A 27,317-nucleotide genomic window follows, 5' to 3' on the forward strand; every position below is an offset into this window, starting at 1 on the left:
TGAAAAATGAGGCAAGAGATGACTTTGGACATGAACTGGGGAAGCAGAGCAAGGAATTAACCCTTAACTCCCTCCTCCAGGTGGCAGAGAGAAAGGAACAGTAACCATGCTGCAGGTAGCAGCATCTTCCCAAACCCTTGGTCCCTGCAGAGCACAGCCAGGCTCCCACCTGGAAGGGTTTTCTCCTGGCTCCTGGAGGAGTCTCCTGGCTCCTTGAGGCTCCACAGAGGTGTTTCACCTTCATTTCACTTTGAAATGAAAGGAAATCTAAATATTTGTTGGACGCATCTTCTCTGAAGGAGGCTTGGGTTGGGATTGACCGAATCGTTGCCAGCTCTCCTTGTCCAGAGCATGGAAGGACCAGTCCCCTCTGTTCCCTGCAGTAGGGTGGGTTTATCTTCCTTTAGAAAAAGCACTGCCCTGGGAGGTGCTGGTGCCCACGAGCTGGGTGGGGGGAACAGCCTGTCTGCCAGGGACCTTCCCCAGGAGTTTGTTTCCTTTCTAAACGAAGCTCATCTTGGAAAGGAGTCAAGTGTCTTGTGTAAACAGCCTGGAGTCAGGATTTCTTCGGCGCTCCGAAGGAAGTGTGGGGATGATCAAGAGGGGATTTTGTGTGTGGATGCATGTGGGTACATGCCTTTCGCCTCTCTGTGCTGCTCCCTGGCTGTCTGCGATTGCTCCTAGCCTGCAGCCTCCAAAATCCGCCAGGCTCTCATGGGAGCATCTGCTCTGGAGGGTCAGCACTTGGGAGTGTCCCCGGCTCCTTAACCTCTCACCGTGCCTTCACCCTCGCCTTGGCTTTGCTTCAGCGAAACCTCCCGGCAAACGAGCTCGGCTCTTCCTTAAAAGCCCCTTTCTGTCATTAGGGAGGATGGATTGTGGCAGCTCCGTCCCCTCCCAGGGCCACTCGGCGGGTGCGTGGGGTCAGCGCAGCACATCCACTGCTCTGCAGCTGGAAGGGCCAGGTCGGGGCTGATTTCCATGGACCAACGAGTTGTGGGTGGTCAGCATGAACACGTGGGGATGGGAAAGCGTGGGGAGAAGGACAGGGATGGGAAAGACCCTTGAGGACCTTCAGGGGGATCCGGGAGAGTGGTGCCCCCATCTCCACCAGACTCAGGGCGTTCACAGGCTCCTTTTGGGGAGCCCTCCAAGTAATCACCTCTCCCAACTATTTCCACTCAGAGCCTTCAAAGTTTGGGCTGTCATTGTTTTAATTAAAACTGAGTCTGCTGAGTGCAGGGGAAGTCTTAAATCAGGCACAGCTCTCACCTCCAGAGAGTCGGAGTGTGTCTGGGAAAGCCAAGCTCCAGCTGCACAAGTCCCAGAGCAAAGGCTGTTTTGCTTTGCTCCAACTGTTCTGGGTAGCAGCTTCTTCCCAAGGAAAAAAAATCTCCCCTGCCCTTCCCATCCCATCCTCAGGCCTCTCCACATCCAAGGGCCGAGGCTGCTGTGTGGTCTCAGGGTGGGATGGATCCCTGGAGCATCCTTCTGGCTCTGCTGCCTTTCCGGTTAACTCCACTCGCAGGAGCCAGATTAGAAGGACTCATGGCTAGGGGGAAGCAGCCACGCCCAAAATATTCCTCTCCCTTCATGGATGCTCTCCAGCTGCATTTCTCCCACCTTGCCTTCCCTCGTGGGATGGGGAGCAGGCAGCCCCAACTTGCTCCCAGGCACCTCAGGATCCAGGGCTCCATTTCGTCCATGCCCAGGTTATCACCAAGGCATAAACACATCTTGGTTTGTTTCCTGCCAGATCTGCCTTCTCCCCCCTGCCCTCTCTGACCATGGCTTGTCCCTCTCCTTTCCTGCTGTGGTTCCCATGGTCCTTCCATACCTCCATCTTCTCCCCATCACCTTCCAGCTCCAGCATTCTGGGATGTCAGGCTGCCTTTCCTCCTCATCTTCCCTTCCATCCTTCCATTCTCTCTCTCTCCAACACTTCATCTCTCCATCTGCCCTGGGATTGGGCTGACATTTGCTGCACTAAATTCGGCCTGGGTGATCCACCCTCTTCCCTCCCTGTTGGTAAACAGCTCTGCCTCTGCGACTGACGCCTCACGCTGGGAGAGCTCTGCCTCCAGCTGCTCTGCAGCTCAGGAGGTCCCTGCCACTGTTTAGCTGGTGCTTCTTTACTCCAGAGACTTCAGCAGGGTCTGGCCAGAGCTGCAGGAACAAAAATTAATGTTCTCAGGCAACAAGATCCCTCCTCCAGTTCCCATCCTTGCAGGAGTCACCTCTCTGCTCCAGACCAGCCCATGGTGATCCCAGCTCAGGGCTGGAGAAGGGGAAGGTGGTGGATCCAGCTACCACCCGCAGGACCGTGTGCTGGGATGGGGTTTTGAGCGTGGGAGTTGATAGCTAGAGGGTGGAGAGGTCATTCTGCTTCAAGAGTTCACTGGAGATATTTCACTTCCACTTTATCCCTTTCTGGGAGGATTTCCCACGTTACACCCATGTCACTGCTCTGTGGCTTTTTGTCAGGGCAAAGTCCCAGCCTGGGAATTTGTTCCCTCCTGCCTGGTTACCAGGCAGCCAGATGCCAGCCAGATGCCAGCCAGACGCCAGCCAGACGCCAGCCAGGTACCAGCCTGTCTGCTGTCACCCCTCTGAGATGTGGCTGGGAAGTCTGTGGTGGCAGCCTGTCCCTGTGAGACTTCTTTCCTCATTTTTGGGGTGTTTGCCTGTCTCCTTTGACTTTCCTGTTGTCTCCAGGTTTGTTCCCAACCTGCCTTTGCACTGTCAGGACTACATTTTCTCCTTCCCTTCATCTCCATCCTCTTGTGTCCTCCTGTCTGTCAGCATCTCTCCTATCCCTTAATGCTTTTAGATACCCAGCCGGGTCTTCTGGCTGGAGCTCTCCTCCCTTGCAGGAGAAGCTTCCAAAGAAACCATCTTCTTACCCACCTTCTACCCAAATTCTGCCACATTTGCTGGACCTGGCATCCTCCTCTGCTCCCCAAAACACCACTCCACCCACCTGTGGAATTTGCATCCTCCATGTTGGGTGGACAATTTTGGTCTTTTTTGATTTATTTTTTTTTTCATCACTTAAGGGGTCAGGGCTCCTGGGTGCTACCACCCTTCCAAATAAGGAGTATCCCTGCTCTCCTGGCCAAGGACATCAGGAATTTGTCAGCCCTGCAGTACCTTTGATCCCCCATCCATCATCCCGCACTTCCCGCCGTTATCTTTGTGGGACACTCTTCCGGTATTCAGCAAATATTTGATTTCCTATGAATTTAAAAAAAAAAAGACCTTTTCCTTTTTTTTGTTTTATTTTTTTCTTTTTTTTTTTAACGATTCTGAAATACTTTTGGCATCGTGTAGAGGCATTTCATTCCAAGAAAAATAAAGGAAAACTGTTCTGCCTAAATATAGATCAAAAGACACTGGTGAGCTGCCTCTTGCATCCCCGACTGAGAGCGCCTTCCTCTCACAGGCCACCCGGGTTCTTTGGACAAGATTTCTGCCCTGCCCCCTAAACTCTCTCTATTTTCCCTCCTCTGCCTCCATGCAGCTCTGCTCCTGGCCCTGCTCACAGCCTGGCTCAAGGGAAGATGCTGTTTTTGGAATACTACAAAGGTCTTCCAGTAGTGAGACCATGTGCATATTTCATCCTTTCCCTCTGGGGATTTTAAAGCCCTTTTGCAACTTTTTCTAGTAACAGCCCTTGGAGCAGGGTCTGTTAATGGACTTTACAGCTGAGTGAACCCAAGGATGTTCCACGTCAGAGGTGCAGCCGTTGACCACAGCCAACTCGAGTCCACTCCCGCAGGGTGTGATCACCAGCAGTCATGCAGAAGCAGCCGGGCACTACGGCCTCAAACGGCCTCCAGTGGTGCATGGAGAGGTTCAGATTGGATATTAGAGACAATTTCTTCACTGGAAGAGTGGTTAATCATTGGAATGGGCTGTCCAGGGAAGTGGTGGAGTCACCATCCCTGGAAGTCATCAAAAAACAAGTAGACATGGCACTTTGCCATATGGTTTAGTGGCCATGGTGGTTCTTGGTCAAAGGTTGGGCTTGATGATCTTGGAGATTTTTTCCAACATTATTGAGCTTATGATTCTGACAGGGTTCTCACTGGCATGGCACATTTTGTTTGCCCCCAGGTGTTTGTGCTGTGCCACGGGCTTCTCCAGCTCTCCCAGCTCCTCTACAGTGCCAACTTCAAGAGCAGCCTCACCACCATCGAGAAGCGCTTTGGGCTCTCCAGTCTCTCTTCAGGTTTCATCTCCAGCTTGCATGAGGTAACTGGGAGTGGCCAGAACACGGGGGGCACCTTCCCAAAATAGACTGTCAGGGTTGTTCACACCCAGTGCTTCCTTGGCCATGCCCACGTGTGCTGGATGAAGCAGCTGTTGTTGTGCACTTGGACACCTCTTCACACTTCACTTCCGCTCTACCACCTGCCAGGAGGGTGAATGTAGGGTTATGTGGTGATGGCCCTGTGGCCAAGAGCTGACTTTCACTGGATATAGAATCCCAGAATGGTTTGGGTTGGAAGGGACCTTAAAGTTCATCCAGTTCCAACCCCTGCCATGTGCACTAGCCCACGTTGCTCCAAGCCCCGTCCAACCCGGCCTTGGACACTTCCAGGGCTGGGGCAACCACAGCTTCTCTGGGCAACCTGTGCCAGGGCCTCCCCACCCTCATATTTCTTCCCAATATCCCATCTAACCCCACCCTCTGTCACAGTTTAAGGCAAGTTGCTGAGCTGGCTGAGGATTTCCTCACAAACCCTTTCCAGTCAATAACTCCTCTGGAATAAGTTTGCACATTCAGATTGTCAGGAATTGTATCCTTCCTGGTAGCTCCTCAAGGCCAACTAGGAAAAGACGTGCGGGGGGAGACTTTATTTTGCTTTCAGAGACAAAGTGCTTGGTGGCAGCTCACCTTGCTGATGAGCTCCCTGGTGAACACATGGGGTGCTTCATCAGGAATCTGGGCACTAGGAATCCTCCTAGGTCCTTGGGGAAGTGAATGGTCTTACCTCAGCCAGCACCTACATTTGGGGGTAAAAAGACTGTCTCAGAGCCTACTGAGACTCCCTACTGGCTGTGACTTCCAAGCCTGTCCGGGACAACAATCTTTTTGCATTGGTGCCTGCAGTAATTCCAAGAACAAAAACCACGGAGAGACAAGCAAGAAAGCCCATGTAAACATAAATGGAAAGTTTTCTTAGCCATACATAGAATCATGTGTTGGAAGGGACCTTTAAAGGCCATCTAACCCAACCCCCTACAATGAGCAGGGACAGCTCCAACATGCCAAAGTTAAAATCATGTCTAGTTTGTCCCAAGCTGGCAAAGCCCTTGGATGGTAATTTTGTGGTGTTCACCTACTTGCCTGAGTGAGCTGAGTGATTTCATGGCTTTTTAGCTGATTGCATCTGCAGTTGCAAATGTCCAGAGTCACAAATATTTGCAGTGAGCTGGACCTTGTAGCTGGGCTTGTGTCTGTTTGAGTCATAGGAATGGAGGCAACACCCTTCATTTCTTGATGTGTTTTGTAGGAAATAGTTTGTGTCACGCTTCTCCCAGGTAACAAGTGACAGGAGAGGAGGAAATGGCCTCAAGTTGTGCCAGGGAAGGTTTAGTTTGTATATGGGGGAAAATTCCTTCCTGGAAAGGGTTGTCCAGCCCTGGCACAGCTGCCCAGGGCAGTGGTGGAGTCCCCACCCCTGGAGGGATTTAAAAGCCATGTGGATGTGGCAGCTGGGGACATGAGTTAGTGGTGGCCTTGGCAGCACTGTGAATGATTGGACTTGATGATCTTAGAAGGCTTTTCCAACTTTAACGATTCTGTGATTCCTGTGGGGTGGGGGACAGCTGTGGGTACTGAAAGAAACCCCATGCAGACCACAGGGAGGCCGTGAAGTTGTTCATGACAACAAGGGATGCACAGAGGTGGCAGAAGCCAAGGAGGTGCCCTGCTGGTTTTAGGTGAGAAGGGAGCACTGACTCGCTGTGAGCGTGCAGAGTGAAGGCTGCACCGCTCCTGCTCTGTCAAACACCACCAGGTAACAGAGCTCTCCACCCAACTGGGCACAGTTATAAGGTCTTAACGCCCTCTGTGATGTCTTCTGACACTTCCAGATCGGCAACGTGGTCCTCATCATCTTCGTCAGCTACTTCGGCAGCCGCGTGCACCGCCCGCGGGTGATCGGCGTGGGGGGGCTGCTGCTGGCGCTGGGGGCCTTCCTGGTGACCCTGCCACACTTCCTCTCGGACCCCTACGAGTACACCACGCTCAGCATCGGTAAGGACCACGAGCTGTGCCACCACAGAACCACCTCTGGGCGCTCCGGGCTAGGGTGTGACTGCCCAAGGAGAGGGGTTGTGTCCAGTGCACACACAGTTTAGACACAGTGTTTTGGGGAGAGACTTGAGGTCAGAATTTGCTAATTAAGCCTGAGTTCATTATGTCTTTGAAACCCCTTCTGAGTGCAGTAGTTACATGTGGGATCGCTTCTGCCTCTCCTGGGTATGTTATTCCAGCTGTGCTGTGGTCACAAAATCATGGAATGGTTTGGGTGGGAAGGGACTTAGAGATCATCTCGTTCTACCCCCTGCCATGGGCAGGGACACCTCCCACTAGCCCAGGTTGCTCCAAGCCCAATCCAGCCTGGCCTTGGACACTCTCAGGGATGGGGCAGCCACAGCTTCTCTGGGCAACCTGTGCCAGGGCCTCACCATCCTATGATAGAGCAAAGATCTCCCGTCCCCAGGGCCTGTTCTGCTCTAGCCTATAAACCTTATGATCCACACTAAGGAAGGCTCCTGGTTTAACTGGGCAGGCTTTGGGAACAAGCTCATGTATATGATGACACTCTATTTTCTTTGCTGAAAGAGTAATCAGCATCACCTGCATCACCTGCCACAAGGCTGGCTTTGGCCTTTCCTAAGTGACTTCAGCACCTAGATCCTTGGATGCCGATGACCCTTAGTCTCCTCAGGGATTGCCACCTCCAAAAACCAGCTCTCTGCTGGTCTCCATCCCCAAGGCTTTTGAGTCGGACAGTTTGGAGAGTAAATCAGGCATCAGATGCCAAATTTTCCAACAGCTTAAATTCATGCACCAGGCTATGAACAGGTCAGGATTTGGGACAGGGGCTGCTCTGACTGTGAAGGAAACAGGAGGAAGGATCAGGTATCACCCTGCTCCCTGCCCAGAGCTTTGTGAGTTTTGACTCAGTGTTTATGCTCCATATGCTCCCTTGTATGGGTAGTTCTGTACAACAATAAGGAAACTGGCCAGGAATTATATGGAAATTGAGTTGGTCAAGTAATGCTGATGCCCTGATTGACTGGTGTTAGATTTGTGTACAACCATGGAGGTATGATTATAATCAGGAATCACTGAAAAGGTTGAAGGGAAGCACCAAGAACTGTATTTGACCCTAAAGTTCTGCACATGGTGCAGTTCTTGCAGAACAGCTTCACTAAATTGAATAAGATTAGAGGATGGACTGTGCAAAAATAGACTAACAGGGCAAAGATATTGACATTATGAGGATTGCTGGGCAATGGAATAGAACAAATTAACCCTGTCAACAGCCCATGAATATGCTCCAGTCCAGGTTGGAGTTTTCACAGTGGTTTGGAGCAGGTTGAAGACCTCCCCATGGTCTTCAGATGACTGTATGAAGAAGCAAGAACCATATTTTGGAAGGAGCCTGAACAAGGAGGGCAATGGAGATTCAGGGACAGTGTCCTCAGGGAAGCCAGGTCACCCCAGAGGGCATCACCCCCGTTCCTGTCTGGGTACCACAGGGGAGCAAAGACCACAGATAACAAAAACCAGCCATGGGTTAGGTTTGCCCTCATTAAACTGAGAACTCCATGCCATGAACTCTAAAAGTTTGATTAAAATCACAGCCTGGTTGTTTGCTGCCCTGACCTCAGTGTAATACTCCAAAGGAAGGGCAAGGCAAGGAGAACTGTAAATAAAATGAGCAATCCATCCAAAATCCAGCAGGTTTGGAGAGTCCTGCTATTTTGGGATTTAGTGTGGGAGGAGGCAGAGGATGTGCCCAGTGTTGTAATGCTCATTTTTCTCCCTTTCAGGTAACAAAAGCCAGGGGCAGGCTGAGCTCTGCTATCCAGAGAATAAGTTTGTGTGCCCAAACACCACCCATGACCCCCAGAAGGAGGCCAACAGCATGTGGGCCATGATGGTCATCGCCCAGCTGCTGGCCGGGATCGGGACTGTCCCCATCCAGCCCTTTGGGATATCCTACGTGGATGACTTCGCAGAGGCCAACAATTCCCCTCTGTACGTTGGTAAGTGGGACCATTGCTGTGTATTTTGTCTCCTCCAGACCTTACAGGTGAGATATCAAGGTATTTATCTGGAGAGGAACCCATGGACACAAATTGAGCAGCCAGAGGGACTCAGACAAAATCCTCCCTGATTAAAAAGCCAGATTGTCTCTCCCCTTGACAGTCAGCTGTTCTCTGTAGGGTTATGTTTATGAAGTGGGTGATAGGAAGCCAAAAAATCAGGGCAAGGAGATGAGATGGATGAGCTGGGACTTCTCCCTTGCATTTGTGAGATCTTGTGCCATTCATGGTGGAGAAAAGTTGCAATGAAAGCTTCTCAGAGACCATCTCCTGTTCTTATTGAGCACTGATTGGTCATGGTTTAACCAGCAATATGATAGCCTGCAAGAGCCCACTAACACAGGTTTTATATCAAGGGTCCAAAATCAACTTTTGCCATGGAATCGGTCCCTGACCGATGTGGGCTCCCAGGCTCAGGAGGAATTCTTGATTGCAAAGAGAGAGGTCCTCGCTTCCACATCAAATTGTGTTTTATCTCCTATGAATGTCAAACCCCATCTGGTGCTGACCTGCCTACGTGAGCTTTAAGCTCAGTCCATAAGTTATTTAAGAACCTGATTCCTCCTGGTGCCAAACAATGTCTTTAGAGCAGCCAAAGGTGTCAGAGTGATTTAGGAGTCGAAAGCGGATGTCCCAAAATAAGGTAAGCACTAGAGGAGAAGGAAAGCCTTTGGAACTAAACTCCCAAGGACAGGCTTTGGACAAGCATTGGAGTGCTTGGCAGGGTCTCCAGATCCTCCCAGGGGTGCTTTGCTCCGGGAAAGTTCTGCCGCACCACCAAAGAGCACTGCAGAGTCTCACGTGTGGGTAGTGCTCGCTCCTCTCAGCTCATTGGGCTGGTAAAAGCAGGGACAGAATCATAGAATTCCAGGATGGTTTGGGTTGGAAGAGACCTTAAAGGTCATCTAGTTCCAACCCTATGCCACAGGCAGGGACATAATCCACTAGACCAGATTGCTCCAAGCCCCAAGCATCCTTGTCTTCCCCCTGTAGTGAGGGGCTGCCATTCCCATGACCTCTGGGTGACATTTGAATTCCCAGACCTGTAAGGAAAATGAAGGAAAGGGGACTGAAGGACCATGAAAGGTTCTGAAGATGAAGAAAATGGGACTGGTGTGTTGTGTATAATACAGATGGTCACTTCAGGGCTACTGGAGGTCCAGGTTGCCTCAGTACAAGATAAATGCCATCGCCCTGAGTCTGGTTTCATTTTATGGCTGGTGCAGTTCAAGACACTGTTTCCTTTCGAATAGTTTAAGAATGTTGTGCAAAGTGTTTCGTTCAAAGAGGGAACTTGGATCCTTTCATTCCAAATGAGTCAAAAGGAAACATTCTGACCTTACGGGTTGGGTGCAGGTTGTCTGTTTTGGAACAGGATGGTTCAGCTGGACCCAGGGTGGTCTGCCGGCCTTCTTGCTCTCAGAATCTTTCACTTCCCCTGATGTTTGCACTAAAGGTTTGTGCCTGTATTTGAGGACTGGGATGGGTTTGTTTCGCTGGCCTCCTATAGGAGGTGAAGGTCTCCATCACCTGTGGGAGCCCAGGACGCCACTGTCCTGCTGCTCCCAGGGGTTCCTCACTTTGTCCCAGTGGATCACAGATATTCACGGTGTAGCTGACAACTTTTAGTGTCCCAGAAAAACCTTGACTGCAGCAGAGCAGAGGGACTTTTTCTGCAGCAGCTGCCTTCCCCCTCCTGTTCCTGTTAGATAAACACCACCTTCAGTGGCTGAGCAACGGGCACCTTCTCATAATCTACCAGGTGCTAAAGGGTGGTTTCTCCCCTCTCTATGTAGCACTATCATTCCTGCCTCACCTGGGAAGACAGAAACCATATTTGCATTGGAACTACTATTCCCTGCTCACACTGGCTCTCTCTGCTCCCTTTTCCCAGCCATCCTCTTTGCCATCGCCGTGTTTGGACCAGCTTTTGGATACTTGCTGGGATCTGTGGTGCTGCGGCTATTTGTGGACATCGGGAGGGTCGACACTGGTAAGTATTTCTCAAGTAGGGATGGTCCTAAAAACCTCCTGTGAGTCAGAAGGTCACTGTGAAACCAAAGGTGACAGAAGCCACCAGTCCTGTGACCTGTAAAACGCACTGCCATGGAAAGACCACATTCCTCTACTCCATCATCCCATGAAGAAGGATACAGTTGGTCTTGAAGCCACCACTGAAGCAGAGGCCTGTGGTAGGGACAAGCTAAACTCATGGTGCTGCACTGGTTGTCATGGCTGGGTCTGCCCACTGCCACCACACTGAGGAGGTATCACACGACCCCAGCACGGTGGTGGAGAGGAGCAGGGACAACTGAAGCATCCAGGGATGGAGAAAACAACTATAGGGCAACTGTTGCCCTATGGATACATGGGAGGCTTGAGTCTGCTCATCCTCTTCCCCACCACCCTTCACCAGCATCAGCAGAGAGAGAGGGACCAAGCCGGCGCCACCGCAGGGATAATTTTGTTTATCAGCAGCACATGCTTATTGTTTCTGGTAACTTAATCACTGAAGAATTCTCCCCAGCTCCATCATTTATGTGGCTCTTCCTGTGTTTCCTCAGAGAGATCAGAGCCTGCCTGACTTTTTTGTCCGATGCCTGATAAGAATAACAAATGAACCTGGGCAGGAAGCTCCAAAAAGCCTTGGCCTGTTCCCCGTGGGGGGCAGATGGATTTGGCAGCTTCTGCCTGGTCACTCCATGATAATGTCCGAGCTCCAGAGTGGAGTGGTCCCATTTGGGGAAGTGGGACGATTGTTCCAGTGGGATGTGGGCTCCTCTCCTGCCACACCCTGGCACAGGTCTCCCACCTGGAGCCTGCCGCTGGTTCCTTCCAGCCACCACATCCCGGCCACGGGGAGCTGTGGGCCCCATGCCAAGCCAAGCAATCTGTCAAACCTCCCGTGAGCATCTCTCAGCCCAGCCCAAGGATGTCTCCGCTGGAGACGGAGCAGCTCTCACCTTCTCCTCCTGTTTCCGGAGAAGGCGCCCAGGGTTTTGTCCACTCGGATATGGGGCTCATTAGCAGCGCTTGTCTGCTGGCACGGGGCCTTCCCTTGGTCTCTGCAACCACAGAGTGACTGAGCCTGGAACAATGGGAGAGCAATTTTTTCCAGGAAAGTAGCTGTGGCCTTTCCTGGTCCCTGTCTTGGCTCAGCATCCCTGGCAGGCAGTGTGTTCCAAACCCACTGTATACTCCCAGAGGAGGAGGATGGAGCTGGACCCTGTAATCGCCACTTGACGGGCTGGCTCGAGAGGGGAAGAGCTGAACCTGTGCCAGCAGTGTGCTTCCATGCTGACTAAATCCATCCTGCAGCCATTTGGGAGGCTCAGCACAGTTGGGATGAGTGGCTGTGCAGGGTCCTGGCCAGGGAAAGGAAAACACAACCAGGGCTGGTCTTGCTGCCAGTGTCGGTGGGAGCTTCCACCTCTGTCCATTTACTCTTCCATGCCAGTGGAGAGATCCTTGGGCTGTGCCCACAGGGACCCTTTCTGTTCCACCAGTCCATATTTTCATGGACGTTTGCCCCTTTTACCCTTGGAGCTCTTACAGTGTGTCCTCGTGTCTTGCAGCGACACTGCGCCTGATGCCGGGGGACCAGCGGTGGATTGGAGCCTGGTGGCTGGGGCTGCTGATCTCCTCAGGCTGCTTGGTGCTCACCTCCATCCCTTACTTCTTCTTCCCTCGGTACATGCTGAAAGGAGAGGTGAGACCTCATTTCCATAGGCTGGAATGACTTGGAGGCAGGGAAGCGCTCGGGGAGGGAATACCTGTCCCCAGGGTGGGGGTTGTGGGGGAGGAAGAGAGCCCAGCAAACCTTTCCATTAAAACAGATTTTAAAAGATGCAAAATTATTAAAATTTCTCATGTTGGTGTTTTCAAAGCCAAGCCCCAATCTGGTTTTGTCACAAAAGTAATTGAATTCTGTTTTGAAATTGTTTAATCATCCATTCTTTAAAGGTCAAAATCAAACCCAAAATATTTCATGGTTATGGCTAAAGGACTCACGAGACTTGAGCCGAGCTGACTCCAACTTTCACTTTCAGACTTTTTGCACAGTTAAAAGAGAGGTCTTTTGCCAGGGTTCAGGAAAGGAAAGCTTTCCAACTTCTTAAAGCCTCTCCAAGCAGGAAAAACTGTCTTGCCACTCTGCTCAGGGGCTGCAGTGAAGTTTGAGATAATTCACCCAGTCATAGAATCCCAGAGTGGTTTGGGCTGGAAAGGACCTTAAAGCTCATCTCATTCCATCCCCTGCTGTGGGCAGGGACACCTTCCACTAGCCCACGTTGCTCCAAGCCCTGTCCAACCTGGCCTTGGACACTTCCAGGGATCCAGGGGCAGCTACAGCTTCTCTGGGCAATCTGTGCCAGGGCTTCACCACCCTCCCAGGGAAGGATTTCTTCCCAATATCCCATCTAATCCTGCCCTCTGGTAGTGGGAAGCCATTCTCCCCTTGTCCTGTCACTCCATGGCTTGCCCAAAGTCACTCTTCAACTCTCTTGGAGCACCTTTGGGCTCTGGAAGGGGCTCTAAGGTCTCCCTGGAGGCTTCTCTTCTCCAGGCTGGACACTCCTAGCTCTCCCAGCCTAGAGAAGTGCTCCAGGCCAGGTTGAATGGGGCTTTGCTGTGATTATCAGGCTTGGCTGGGGCTGAAAGGCACCTGGGACACACCTTGCCCCTCCACAGCCTCGCTGCACCCCAGGATGGTGCCAACCACCCATGGGTGCTCCCCTCTCACCACAGCCTGCCCCTCTCCCCTTCTCCAGGACCGGAACGGGGAGGCTGGAATGCTCAGGAAGATGGAGACAGGGGCAGCTGAAGAGACCTCCCTGCTGGAGTTTATAAAAAGTAAAGGGCTGGCACGTCCAGGCGAGGGTGGGCGGGTGGGCACCTCCATGATGGTATTTCAAGCTGAGGGGTGTTGTGTGGCAATGCCAGGGCCAGCTCTGGCGCCTCCAGGGCTGCAGCATGTCCTGCCCTAAGGGAAGGGGGACACAGCCTTCCTCTTGCTCTAAGCAGTGCTGACGTCTGTGGGGCCTGAGCTGTTTTTGATGATTGGTTTGAGGACCTTAAAATGGTGTGTGCTGGAAAAGGGGCCCCAACTCCATGGGTGGGCACGGGGCTGCTGGCGCCACCAGCCCCCCCTTCGAGGAGGTCACCCCACTGCAGCTGACACTGCTCTGTTTATGTGTAGCCGAAATGGGCTTGAGAGGGATGCCAATGGTGAGGGACCAGATTAATGACTCCCTTTATCTCCATGACAATTTCTTCCCAGATAAAGGCCCTCCTCTCTCCTTCCCTCTCCATCCACCACAGTCATATCCTGGAGCTGCCAGCTCCCTCTTCTCCATCTCAACGGGGTTTTGATGGATGATGCCGGCTCTCCCCAGCACTCTCTGCTAATTAGAAAATCTCATTAGAGACCAAATAAACAGAGCTGGAGTCTGTCTGCCTCTGCTGACAGAGCCGGGGGACACAATGTCCCCCCAGGAAAACACTGTGTTCATCCATAGTCCTGCCAGCTGCCAAGACACATCCCACTTTCCCATGGCCGCAGACATCCCCAGCAGATCGTCATTGTCCCACAGACATCCTCGCTGGGAACAGCCTAAGGGTGGGGTTTTTTTCCCAGTACAAGTTGCTGGCGTGAGGATCACATGGCTGAAAGTCATTTTTCCTGCTGTTTCCCCATAGGATTCCCGAAGATCTTCCTCAGGCTGCTGCTCAACCCCCTTTTCATCCTCCTGGTGCTGGCTCAGTGCAGCTTCTCCTCGGTCATTGCGGGTCTGGCCACTTTCCTCAACAAATTCCTGGAGAAGCAGTACGGTGCCTCCCCCTCCCAGGCCAACTTCCTCATAGGTGAGCACGGATGGAGGCAAAAAATACCCATCAGCACAGACCCACCCTCCTGTATTCCCCAGAATTTTTAAATTCTTGCAGGAGAAGCCACTGGAAGCTCATTTTTAAGTGAGACCTGGGGTTCACCTTGGGGTGGTTGGTGACTTTCCTGGCCTGAGGTTTCCCAGCTACCTTAGGCTGCCTTGGATAACGGTGGGATTTGTGGGCTCTTCCAGCTCCCACGAGGTCCACACAGGCACCCCCTGCCCAGGGAGGGGTGCTGGGCAGGCAGGACCCCCCTAATGCCCTCATTTCCCTGCAGGAGCCGTGAACCTGCCGGCAGCAGCGCTTGGGATGCTCTTAGGAGGGATCATCATGAAACGTTTTGCCTTCTCCCTGCGGGCCATCCCCCGCTTCGCTGTGGTGGTGCTCATGTTCTCCATCCTCCTCTGCCTCCCCATCTTCTTCATGGGCTGCTCCACAGGGCACATCAAGGGCATCTACCCCCACAGGTAATGCAGGTCGTTGGGCTGCTCCCAGCTCCCTGTTTCTCCAGCCCTTGTCCCGCTTGTCCATGGGGAGGGATACATGCAGGTGAAGAGGCAGTAGACATTGCCGTGCTGCTGCTTGCTCCTTCATCCCATTTGACTGGAGTTGATCCATGCAATTCACAGCACAGAGAGCTTGGGAGGTCATTTATCCCTGATTTTCTATGCCAGACAAGCAGGATGTATTTTTCACTCTGGATTTTTAGGGAGAAATTAGTAATATCAGTGCCTGTGTCCACATCACCTCACACGCTTCCTGTGTTCGAGCTGGACATCACCTTTCTCGGCACCTCAGTGGATACTTTTGACCCTTACCATGACTTTTTAAGATAAAAATGATATTTAGATACCACCAAGGCTTGATATCAAGTTCATTGTGCTCATTTCCTAGTGGAAATGCCAGCAAGGGTTAGGGTTAGGGTTTCTGGTGCCATTTTCCTGCAGGGATGGAGCAGCCCCATCCCACCTTGCCCAGGGACAGCTCCCTTGTGCCACATTCCTGCAGGATTCCGGCTGTGCCCCTTAGCAGATGCACTCCCTCAGGTATGAAGGAAAGATAGCACAGATCACTGGATTTGTCCTCGCTGTCATCAGGCTTGTTTGGGAATGTGCCCACTTCCAGTTTGTGTCTGTGGGGTGTTTCCAGCTGGGGCTGTTCGCACAGCTGCTTGTGCAGCTCTGGATGGAGCCCAGGTCCATTTCTCCAGGAGTTTGGCCGATTAGTTTTCAGCTGGGGAGGGAAGGAAAAAGAAAAAAAAAGGAAAAAAAGAAGTGTGTGAGTACTTGTTTGGAGACATAACATAATTCCTGTGACATTCACTGTACACTTCCAGAGGTACCTGCGGGGATCAGGGGCTGGCAGGAGGCCAGGCTGCTGCTGGCAGTGTCCCAGTCCAAACAGGAACGGGAAAACCGGTCAGCTAGTAAGAGAGACTTTTATTTTTCTTCTTTCTGTCCTATTTCTTAATTTTTTCCCCATTTTTCCCTCCTTCTTTTTGGCAGTACACTGAGTTCCCAGCAGCAGGTTAAGGAGCCGAGTGGGTGCCGCTGCTCCAAGCACATCTTCCACCCGGTGTGCTGGGAAAACAAGGAGGAGTACATCTCGCCCTGCTTCGCTGGCTGCACCAGCAGCACCATCAATTCCTCCAACCCCAACCAAGTGGTGAGTAAAGCACGTGGTTTGCAAAGCAGCCTGAACCTTTGCTCGCTGGGGACAGGGGAGTGATGCTGCAGGAACCTGACAGATGCAACAAGGGGGTGGAACCTTTTTGGCACAGTGTGCTGGGAAGTCTACCAGGGAGCTGGAGTCCTGGGAAGGTGCCATGGAGAATTCCTGGGAGTCTGCTTGGAGAAACAGGGATGATGGCACATCCCATTGCAGGATGCCATGGCTGTGGCCTTAAAATTGGAGATGATGCTCTCGTCAGTCTCCTGCAAAGGGCTGCGGTCTGATGGGTCACTAAAATCCCTGCTCTTGGCTTTGGGAGTTTTATGTTTGTTCTGTTCCAAATGTTTCCAACAGATCTACAAGAACTGTTCCCAGATCCCTCCTGGGAAGGAGCTGTACTCAGGCTCCTGTCCGCTCAGCTGCTCTGACATGCTCTTTCCTGCCATATTCCTCATCTCCTTCGCTGCCCTGGTCGCCTGCCTGTCCCACAACCCCCTCTACATGATGGTGTTACGGTGAGCACTGGGTGGGGGCACACAGGAGTCACAGGGGGGAGTGTGATGTTATGGTTCCCCACATTGGGATCCATGGGATGTCATAAATGTGCAACCAGCCCATGTCTTGACCAAACCCAGAGCCAGCACCACCACTCTGACCTCCTGTGGCTTCTCCCTTGCAGGGTGGTGAACCAGGACGAGAAGTCGTTTGCCATCGGCGTCCAGTTCTTACTAATGAGGCTGCTGGGTGAGTGTCCATCTCCTAATGAGACTGAGGGGAGCAGTGAAGGTTTGCTGGAGCCCCAGGAGGTGTTGAACCTCGTCAGGGACAGCAGCCTGACTCCGTCCTCTCTTCTCCCAAGCCTGGCTGCCAGCCCCAGCCATGTTCGGAGCGCTCATCGACTCGTCCTGCATCTACTGGCAGCAGCAGTGCACCCAGCGCCGGTTCTGTGCCTACTACAACAACAACTTCCTCCGCAACAGGTACCCCTGGCACCTGTGCCCTGTCCCCCCTGGCGGCCTTGGCCACAGGGATGGTCCCCAGCTCAGCCTGGGGCCAGCTGAAGGTGCCACCTCCGGACACGGCATCTCCCTGCTCTTCTCCTGGCAGATACCTGGGGCTGCAGGTGGGCTACAAGGTGGTGGGCACCGTCCTGCTCGCCCTCATCAGCTGGAAGGTGAAGAGGAGCAAGGAGTACAACGTGCAGGAGAAGGCAGCGGGGCTGGTGTAGCCCAGGGACTGACTCCACACCCCACCATGCACTGCCAGTTCTTTGTCTCATTTGGGTTCGTTTTACCTTCTTTCGGGAGCAACTTCACCTCAGCAGCTCCGAGCTCCTCTCCTGCAGCCCAGGGCACCGCCGTGCTCCCGGCGAGGGACACTCCGCGCCAGCCCTGTCCTGGGAACGGCTTCCCCCGGGCTCTCCAGCTGCACTTGCCCATCACCCTGGGGAGGGGGCAGCCCCCCAGCAGCTGGACCAGGAGGTAGAAAGAGGCTGGAACTCGTGGACCCAGAGAAGTGCCTGCTGTGGGCGATGGTCCCTGTTCCGGCTTGACATTTCCAGCCGGGTAGTGCCTTCCTGGCCGGGACAGGAGCAGGGACGTGGCTGCCAGCCCTGAGGGACTGCCCGGTGTCCCCCCACCCCTCGCAGAGGTCAGCATGGACACCGCACACGCGTTGTGACAAGTATATCACAAGGGGTTTGTTGCAGAACATTTGCGGTTTATTGCTCTTTTTATTTTTTAAATAAAGGTCACTTTTCCAACCGTGGTGGTTCCCTGGTCTCCCCCCACCTCCTGAGCTGACTCCAGCAGCCAGGCAAGGCAGGGGGGATGCTGTGCTGAATCGCAGAATATTCTGGATCACCGAGTCCAACAGGAACAGGGCTGCAAGCAGCAGCAATTTTTGACCTGAGGCTCTCCCCCTGTTTGATATATTTCTTGGCACAGACAATTCTGGTATTTGCTTGCTCGAGCTGGTGCCTCAAAAGCGGGACCATGAACAAAGAAATCCCTGGGCAATTATCCCCTTACAACCTTCATTCCCCCTCCCTCACATGACAGTCCTGACCAACAGCTATATAAGGGGCTGGGGTCCTTTCCACTCCTCATGGCTTCACTGTTACAGTACCAAACTGTTGCTTCAGCCCCTGAGGTAGGTTTTGGTGAGGGTTCAGTGTCTTCTGTTACTCCACAGACACTGTTGTTACAGTTCACAGACCACGATCTATGGGCTGTTTGCTCCAGCTATCAATTTTTAAGTAATATTTAAGCTGCAGCTTTGTCTATTCTAACTATTAGTAACGATTTTTACTATTATTAATGATCAGATTCCCCAGGTTCCACTCTGATCCATCTCTGACTGACACAGCACAGCCACGTGGTTCAGTTAAAGTTCAACCTGTGGCCCAGCAATTGCAGCTACTTATGTCAAGCACTGAAGCTACTTTTAAATCATATAAATTCTACACTGCAGAGGGCTCTGGGCAGGGTACAATGGGCCTTGGGCTTTCTTTTAGGAGTTTTCTTGGGTAACTGTACTCAGCCCCTGTCCTTATCCCATTGCTATGAGAGGCAAGGCATTGTTCCTTTCCCTGTGCTCTTGGCCCTGCTGCATCTGTGCTCACAAAGGGAGTCAAGTGAAAGGGCAGGAGAGGTGGATTTGCTCTGGATCAGCAAGTCTCTATGAAATTGAGGTCTGTCCATGCTATTCCTGTCCCCCCTCCACCTGGCAGATTTTCCCTAAACACCCTTGGAAACCATCACCCTCAGGATGCTGATGTCCAGGCATTATTATTTTTGCTTTTCTTCGCCTTTCAGCAACCTCTCCTCCACTCTCAGTTGGTTTCTGCTATCCCAGATCTCACTGTGCTCATCGATCTCCTCCAAAAATATCTGCCTTTTCCAGGGGGACAATCTGGAGCACAACCCATAGCAAAAAACATTGACCAAAAGAGCTTTAGAGCACAGTGAGAGCCTCAATCCCTGCAGATGTGTGAACACAGCTGGAGCAGAAGGGACTGAGTTTATCCCACTGTCCTGCCAAAGCCATCCCAACACACCACTGCCAAGCTGCAGTAGCTGAGGAGCATCATGCCTGGCCAGCACAAAGCCACAGACTAGGAACAAGGGTAGAAGAGCAAAGAACAAAGCACAAAGCTGACTGAGGGGGAAAAAAAACCCCAAGAACACAACATTCAGAGTTTCCAGTTCTGCCCTTCTCCCTCTCCTTCAGCCACTGGGGAAAAACAGCCCCGAATATTTGACAGGCAGGTCATGGAGCGAGGCCCAAAGAACACAGGGAGCTCTGCAACAGCTCCAGCATGGGCAGTTCTGGGAGCAGCTCCAGCTCAGCCACACAGCCCTGCAGGGAAAGTTGAGCCATCTCCACCCAGCTGTGAAGCCATGGGGTGCCACAGTCACCTCCATGGCACAGCAGTGGTGTTCTGTCACCTAAACCACCATGCCCTGCAGCTGGCTGGGCTTTTCCCCGTGCATGTCAGCAAAGTGTCTCCTTTCAACGTTTTTCAGTCATTTTTTTGCTATGTGATTGTCAATTTATCAATGAATTTCCCAATTCTCTAACATTCAGACTAAGGTGCAAACGCACACCCAGAAACACCCAACCCCAAAGCCCTGTGTGTGCAGAAGAGGATGCTTTTTGACAACACAGACCTGGCCATGGAGGAGGAAGGTTGATCCCAAACATGCTGAGCAGGAGCAGAGCCCCATCCAGTTGGATCTGACACCGGTGAGAAGGGCCAAGGCAAACACACAGACTAAAGCAAGACTTGAGAACAAACATTTAAGCAAAAAAAAAAAATTTATTTCAGGAATACTTTTAAAAAGAATAACTTAAAACCAATCGTGGCCTCATTGGTACCTTTCCATCCCCCTTACACAGAGGCTGGTGCTTGGCCTCTGCTTTTCAAGGAGATGCATCTTCACAAGAACAACCACACAAAAAACCAGCAATTTTTTGCCCAAAACCATGGGCACCACGGATTTGAAGCAGGCAGCCTTGGATCTTCAGCTAAAAGAGCTCAAAGCATGACAAACATGTTCTGACAAGACTCTGGCTGCAGGAAATAGAAGAATATAATATCCTTGGTAAATATAACCCTCCCCACCTCCTGCATGGATAGTGGAAGAGCTACTGGGTTCCCGAGACTAGAAATGCAAGGATCAGCTTTGTTATGGGCACAGGGCTTTGGGAAGGCTGTTCCTGCTCTTCCCAACACTTAGTAATGCTACAGGGAGACAGGGAAAGCCCCAAAGAAAAGAACACAACAGATGAGCTGAGCAATGGAGGAAGCACCAAACTGGAGAGGAGGGGTCTGCAAAGGACAAAAAGAGTCTGCCAGGAGCCAGCCACTCCCTCAACTCTAAAACAAGAGAAAGGCACAAAAAAAAAGGGAAAAATATTCCTGCACTAGGACACTGCAATGTGCAACGAGACACAATCTGGGAAAATCTCCCACAGTGCTCAATTCCAGCTTCAGGTCCTTCTTTCTACAGCCAGATGAGATTTAAGTGCTCCAGACTATCTTCTTCCCTTCAGCCCCCAAGCGTCCTGCCCCCCAAGCCCTGCCCTTCCCTGTTCAGGCAACCTTCAGCAGCCATTTCTCCAGGCCCTCCAAGTCAGCATCTCCCTCCTCCCCCTTGCTGCCCCGAGCACTGCACTCCACGAATTCCACCTTCATAGGCAGCTGGGAGAAGTCGAAGTCCTTGCCCTTCTTGCCCAGCTGGGCAGGACCCCCTGAGCTGTCCAGGCTGGTGGGGGCTGCGGAGCGGGTCACCCGTAAGGTATTGCTGCAGAGAGAGAGGGGAGAGGGTCAGGAACTGGGAACCAGGGGAATACTGTGGCTGCTGAGATGCTTGGGATGCAGCTCTGCCAGCAGGATGCAGCCACACCAAGGACAGCAGGCCCAGGGCTCTGCCCTGGGAGGCACAGGCAGGAGCTTTGGCCACCACTGGAAGTCACAAGTGCAGAGGTTCAAGAGAGCAAGACAGGCAGGAGGGCACTTAAGGAGAGGTGCTTGAGCAGGTTTGGTTTTGCAATAAACAGCAGCACGAGTCAGGTGATGATGTCTTCAGCTCAATTTCCCCACTGATCACAGGAATTACACAAGATTTAGCCTACAGTCCTCAGGGTCTGTGCCAGTTTAACAGGTTAACTGGGAAGGGAGAGGCACCTATGGCATCAGGGATCAGCAGGATCCCTGACACAGTGCCTGGGTGTGCCAATCTGAGGATTGAGAGGGGGATCGAGTGCCCCCACTGCTCCCATATATTCCTTATTCACAGAATGGAGCTAAATTAAAGGGGCAAAGGGAAATAACACACCCAGAGTTCAGGAATAAGTGAGCAGACACTTCCTTGGGTTTTCCACTCATAGACATCCGAGTATGGCAGCTGCCAGGGAAGGATGGCAGCAATCAGCCAGCCTGCAGGAATAACAGTGGTAACAGGGCACATGTGACCTGCCTAGAAACCCAACATCTGCACGCAGGGCAACTGGAAAATGCTCAACACCAGAACCAAGCAATGCTTATTTCCCTGGAGAATGTGAATATGTGGCAATTAATTCCTGCCTTAAAAACAGGAAGGTCGGATATTCAGCCTGGGAGAGAAACCAGCACAAATATCCCTGCTGCCGTCTGCTGGCCAAAGGGGTTACTGGATCATGGAATCATTCAGGTTGGAAAAGCCCTCTAAGATCATCGAGCCCAACTGTAAAGCCAACACTGCTGAGCCCCCAGACAAAAGAGACTGCTTTTTTGCCAACTGAACTCAGACATGGCTCAAGGGAGCTCACCAAGCACTGAGGTAAGAGAAAAGACAAGAGGAGAAGCTCAGAGGAATCGAGATCCCATTCCATACTTACAGCTCTTTCTCCAGCTGCTGTTGAATAAGTTTTGCTGATTTTGCCATTGTGACATCTAGAGAAAGAAAAGAAAAGGAAATCAGCTCTTTGGCTTTCTGTCAGAATTCAGAATGCTGGCTCCCCCTCCTAAAGCAAGGCCAGCTCATGCTGTGCAGTCACCAGAGTTATTGGGACAAGGGATGTTGGAGCTTTGGGATCACAGACAATGGGAACAACAAAACAGCCTGATACAACACAGGGATTTAATTCCTTCTTGCTGGGCGGGGAGCTGCTTCAGAGGACGGGGTTTGATGCCCCAGCACTCCCACCTGTCCTGGCACTACAGAGCTCCACACAGCGCCTTTCACGCAGGGCATGTGGAGCCACGAAGGCCTCAGGCAGCTCCTGAATTAGTGCACAAAACAGCTACAAAACCCAGACCTGATACTGCCCAAAAACTTCAGATTGTTACAGGGGGATCCACACTTCCACTGTAAAAACTGTATGGATCTGAAAATCGAGTCCTTTTCTGTAACTGGTTGTTCCTGCTAGTCCAAACGACTCTTGGCAGCTAAATGACTGGTTTCAACATTGAAGCTGCTGAAAGTGTAGGAATAGTTCATCATGCTCAAGCTGATCCTATTTCCTGCTGCCTGGAGACTGAGGAACAGCTCTGCTCAAGCAGAAAGCACCTGCCTTACTTAAGCCCACAAGAAGAGCTGCAGGTCTCTCAAGTGATGCTAAAAACGCTCCTGCTGAGTAGTCTGAGTATAAATCTAAATTCCAGCCTTCACTTCACTGAAATCCCAGCTCCTACAGAGTTCAGCACCCATGGCATGAATCCCATTCCCTGCAGGGCTGGATGCCAGGCCCAGGCCAGGGCACCTTGCTTGTTGCAGGCGATGAGCAGCGCGGGCGCGTTCTTGAGGACGGTGCCATCGACCAGGACCTGGTACAGGAACTCTGCCACGTCCTTCACCTCCCGCTGGAAGGCCACGCTGTCCACCACAAACACGATGGCTCTGGGGAGAGAGGGAAGAAATGTGCTGGGGCTGCAGCTCTGTATCCATCTTCCCCTGCAAGAATTCCAGCCTGGGCTGATATATTTGTTTCCGTGTCTGATCTTGTCCAACCCAAGTGTAGGGAAGCAGCACTTCCTGGCTGAAACACACTCCGTGTCCAGCCCCAGCAGGAATTCCTTCCTTCTCTGCCCCAGGAATATTCCACATCCCCCAACCCTCCCCACTGCAGCTGCATTGCCACCTGGCGCACTACAAGCACAGCAAAGCAAGGAATTCATGGTGTGATTTTTGGGATTGTCCTGTGCAGGGTCAGGAGTTGGACTCGATCCTTGTGAGGCACTCCCAACTCAATATATTCCATAAAAGCAAAGCAAAAACTACCTTCCATTACCCCACAGCAGAGCTCTGACTGTCAGGGCACCACCAGCACAGCTCACAGCATTTCCAGCACCAGCACTTGGTTTATCCCTTTCCAAAACATCCCCCGCCCCCTGCTGCCCTGCCAATCTCCTCCCCGTTACCTGGCTGCAGCCTTGAACCTCTCCAAGAACTGGAGCCTCAAACTCTCATGGCCTGGAAGGTCGATCAAGGTCACATTGGTGCCCTGGGAACAGAAACAAGGTGTTACCCCCACCTGATCTGGGGGTGCCTGTGATCACAGACTGGGGAAAACCTGGATTTGTGTCCTGCAAATATAGAATATAAACCCTCTGAACCAAGTTACCTACTCCCACACTGCAGGTCTCCCTAAGTACACCAAACTTCACTGGGAATAACACAGAAGTGCCTTTGCAAGAGACTTCTTTTTTTCATCTGAAAGCTGCAAATGTTTCCCTTCCCACAGCCTGACAGCCAAAGCCAGGGCATGAAAAAGAAGGAATGGCCTAGCTAGGTCCACGTCACTGCTCTCCAGATAAGGCTCCTTGTTCTCCAGAGTGGAGGGAACACTACAGGAGACCTTGCTGCCCACTGCTCCTGGATTTTAATGGAAACCTTGTCTATCATTTAAAAAAAAAAGAAATGCCTTGCAGCATTCCACTACCTCTCCCTCTCCAAATGCTTGTCTGCTCAATCTTAGAGACACAAAAACGAAAAAAAAAAAAAAGCCCTTTACCAAGTTTTTAACCTTCACTTAGTGAAGATTGACAAGAAGCCACACAAACACCCCCTACTTTCACGATCTCCCAGCAGTTAAGGTGCACCCAGCAAGAGAAAGAGACTTTTCCAGAATAAAAGAACTGCCATAAGCTGAAAATAACCAGATCTGTGGCAGTCTAGGACCTAAAAGCAACAAAATCCTTTCTGAGACCATATAAAGTGCAGCTGGAGACTCTGCTTAAGCCTGATGAAGCTTTTAATTTCGGGTTTTTGTCAGAGAACCAGAAATTACTACCAAGAAAATAAGGCAACCGTGACTGAACGATGCCCCTCACAAATCTCCCTCATGCTGCCCCCACAGCCGTGGTGTTCAACCAGAAAGGTTTCACTGTTTGAGGAGCAAAGTAAAAAGAACCTGCCCGAAATCCCAGCATTTCCCTACTTTCTTCACGTGCACTGCCTGGAAAAATCCCATCCTGCACCCGAGGCAAACGGGGGACTGAGCAGCAGAAAAAGATCAACCCAGGTTTGGCACAGGGAGCAGGAGAAGGCAGGAGCAGCCCCAGACAATTCCAGCCTCGCTGTGCACTCACCTTGTCCCGGCTGACCCGGTACGTGGCCGAGCTGTCGGTGATCGAAGTCTGGGTGTCCCGGTATCTGCCCGACAGCAGCTGTGGGGAACAGGTAGTTCTCACAAAAAGGACCCTGAGAGGCTTAAAAAACACTCCAAGCAGTGTCCAGTCTTTGAATCACTGGCATCACCTTTAATCTGCTCAGAAACTGGGATGGTCTGTGAGGGGTAAAGGGCTCCAGAGATCTGATCTCAGTTTACATGCAGGAACTTACTGCAAGGGTCATTTTCCCCAATTAATTAAAAATTGTGCTCCTTGCATTTTCAGACTTTTCAGAATGTTCTGAGCTGGAAGGGACCCACAGGGATCATCCAGTCCAACTCCTGGCCCTGAACAGACACTCCAACAATCCCACCATGTCCCTGAGAGCGTTGTCCTTGAGCTCTGTCAGCCTTGGGGCCATGACCACTGTCCTGGGGAGCCTGTTCAGTGCCCAACCACCCTCTAGGGGAAGAGTCTTTCCCTGATACCCAACCTAAACCACCACTGACACAGCTCCAGCTCTTTCCTCGGGTCCTGTCCCCGTTCACACCGAGCAGAGATCAGAGCTGCCCCTCGGGGGGAAGCTGCAGACCTGGATGAGTTCAAGTACCCAAAAACCTTTTGCTGCGACAAATTCGAAACAAAAGACCATTTCTTTTGACACTCCTTGGTAGACAAAACCCGGTCTCCATCCCTCTTTACATCTCTAAAATCACCTTTTTAAAGGTCTCAGTAAGAGAATAAAACCCGAACTAAAGAGAGCGCCTTCCCCTCTGTACGAGAGATGCCGGAGCCGGGCGCCCCCTCCCCGCTCACCCGCGCGAAGAGCAGCGTCTTCCCCGCGTCGCAGAGGCCCAGCAGCAGCACGGCCTTCCTGCTGCTCCTCCTGCCCTGCACGAACCGCCAGATCACTGCGGGAGAGAGGAGACGCAGGAGGAGGATGAGAAGGGGACGCCCGAGCCCGCGTCCGCCGGCACCGGCGCCCCCTCAGCGAGCGCGGCAGGCCCTTGGGCGGGGGGAGAGAAGGTTCCCGCAACTCACGGAAGGTGACGGCGACGGCGATGAGCGCGATGAGCACAGAGAATACGGCAGGGCCGCTCAGCTCCCGCCGCAGCGCCGCCAGGTCCGGCTCCAGCCCGCCCGCCATGGCCGCACACGTGGCCGCAACAGCACCTCCGCTTCCGGCCCCGCCGCAGGGCGGGAAGGGTGGGCGCGGGGTCTCATGGGGGTTGTAGTTCCCCCGGGAGACCTGGGCGGGCAGAGGCTCACCGGGGGACCGGTAGTGTTGAGCCCGGAAAAACACGGAATGATGGAATAGTTGGGATGGGAAAAGCCCTCCAAGGCCATTGAGTCCAACCGTTCCCCCAGCACTGCCAAGGCCACCGCTATCCCATGTCCCCAGGTGCCACATCCACATGGCTTTTAAACCCCTCCAGAGATGGGGACTCCATCGCTGCCCTGGGCAGCTCTGCCAGGGCTGGACAGCCCTTTCCAGGAAGGAATCTTCCCTTATTTCCAGTCTAAACCTCCCGTGGCACAGCGTGAGGCCGTTTCCCCTTGTCCTGTCCCTTGTTCCCTGGGAGTAGAACCTGAGACCCCATCTCCCCCCTCCTGTCAGGGAGTTGCAGAGCCAGAAGGTGCCCCCTGAGCCTCCTTTTCTCCAGGCTGAGCCCCCCCAGCTCCCTCAGCCCCTCCTGCTGCTCCAGCCCCTTCCCCAGCTCCACTCCCTTCCCTGCACATGCTCCAGCCCCTTGGCCTCCTGCCTACCCGGACACTCCTGGGCTCGTGTCCAGCCGCCGTCACCAGCACTCCCAGGGCCTTTCCCAGCTTTCCAGCCTCTCTGCCCCAAACCTAGGCTGCTGTGACCCAAAAAGGTACAGCCCCATTTGAATCAGAGATCAGGAAGCAGAGCCAGGCTTTTCACAGTGGTGCAGAATGAAGAGCAATGGAAATGTGTTGGAACCAGAGAGGTTCAGAGGAGGTGTGAGAGGAACCTCCTCCCATTGAGGGCTGCCAGGCAGCGGGACAGGCTGCCCAGGGAGGTCGTGGAGGTCAAGCCCTGAGCAACCTGGTTGACTCCTGTCTTTGAGCAAGAGGTTGGACTGGAGAACCCCAGAGGTGCCTTTCCACCAGAGGGATCCTCTAGTGAGCTTCCTTTTATCCATGCCTTTTACTTATCGGACAAAGGATTACACTTGATACAGAACACAAATGATTTCCCTTCTCTTAGGGATATATTTCTGAGTGCAGCCATAGTGAGCTGTAGAAGCAACTTAGAGGCATTGATTCTCTTTCTTTCCTAGTTTTGAAGAACTGGTTGAAAGAGCCAGCTGCCCAGTGTACTTCATCCTACATAAATGTGAGGGACTACGTGTCATCCTTTCCCATCACACCCTACATTTCTGTCATCCAAGGGGATCTTCAGTCAGGCTGGTGGACTTCTTGCCACACATACCATATGCATCCAGAAATCATCAAAATATTCATTCCCTCAAGGCCAGGAGCTCTCAGCACCTCTGTGCCCTCAACAACTCCTCTGTGTCTGCCATGACAACAGGGCTAGGATCTGCTGGATGACCCCAGACTACTCCTCTGAAGCAGAGAGCCTCAGCAGATCTATTTATCTCGCCTTTTTGTTTTCACCATGGATCAGACTCAGAGAAAACAAACCTACATGTTTGTTTTCAGGTCAGCAGCACATCTGACAGACTTCCAAAACACACACTTTTCTAAGTCCTAGATTTTTTTCCAGAAAGGAATCCTAAGCCTGGACTCTCCCTGTCAATAAGTTTACGTGTTTTAAGAGTCCTGCCAG

The 27,317-nt window shown here is 52.3% G+C and overlaps 2 protein-coding genes across 2 annotated transcripts; one reads left to right on the forward strand and one right to left on the reverse strand.

The window, feature by feature from the left end:
• Positions 1–4,116: 4,116 nt before the first annotated feature.
• LOC108502518 (solute carrier organic anion transporter family member 2A1-like) lies at positions 4,117–17,134 on the forward strand (the record flags this gene model as incomplete). Its single annotated transcript, XM_017825533.1, has 13 exons — positions 4,117–4,254; positions 6,103–6,265; positions 8,074–8,289; positions 10,244–10,342; positions 11,925–12,058; positions 13,119–13,200; positions 14,047–14,211; positions 14,513–14,702; positions 15,741–15,900; positions 16,261–16,421; positions 16,586–16,650; positions 16,766–16,886; positions 17,014–17,134. Coding segments are annotated over 13 exons (1,815 nt in total), but the record flags the coding sequence as incomplete, so codon positions are not given.
• Positions 17,135–19,702: 2,568 nt separating this feature from the next.
• Positions 19,703–25,669, reverse strand: SRPRB (SRP receptor beta subunit). The gene is made up of 7 exons (XM_017825569.1): positions 25,544–25,669; positions 25,319–25,413; positions 24,482–24,559; positions 23,312–23,394; positions 22,654–22,790; positions 21,790–21,844; positions 19,703–20,714 (listed from the first exon to the last, which is right to left on the reverse strand). Exons 1-7 carry the CDS (start codon positions 25,647–25,649, stop codon positions 20,504–20,506), a joined length of 765 nt encoding a protein of 254 aa, XP_017681058.1. The 5' UTR covers positions 25,650–25,669; the 3' UTR covers positions 19,703–20,503.
• Between the last annotated feature and the right edge of the window lie 1,648 nt (positions 25,670–27,317).

This window comes from Lepidothrix coronata, unplaced genomic scaffold (genome assembly GCF_001604755.1).
Source record: "Lepidothrix coronata isolate B3197 unplaced genomic scaffold, Lepidothrix_coronata-1.0 Scaffold120, whole genome shotgun sequence".
Classification (NCBI taxonomy): domain Eukaryota; kingdom Metazoa; phylum Chordata; class Aves; order Passeriformes; family Pipridae; genus Lepidothrix; species Lepidothrix coronata.

Excerpts from the sequence above, each read along its gene's own strand:
- SRPRB (XM_017825569.1), bottom strand. The coding sequence starts at position 25,649 with ATGGCGGGCGGGCTGGAGCCGGACCTGGCGGCGCTGCGGCGGGAGCTG. Across the intron at positions 23,395-24,481 it reads ACCGGGTCAGCCGGGACAAG|GGCACCAATGTGACCTTGAT; the intron begins GTGAGTGCACAG and ends TTCTGTTCCCAG. Across the intron at positions 20,715-21,789 it reads CAGCAGCTGGAGAAAGAGCT|CAATACCTTACGGGTGACCC; the intron begins GTAAGTATGGAA and ends CTCTCTCTGCAG.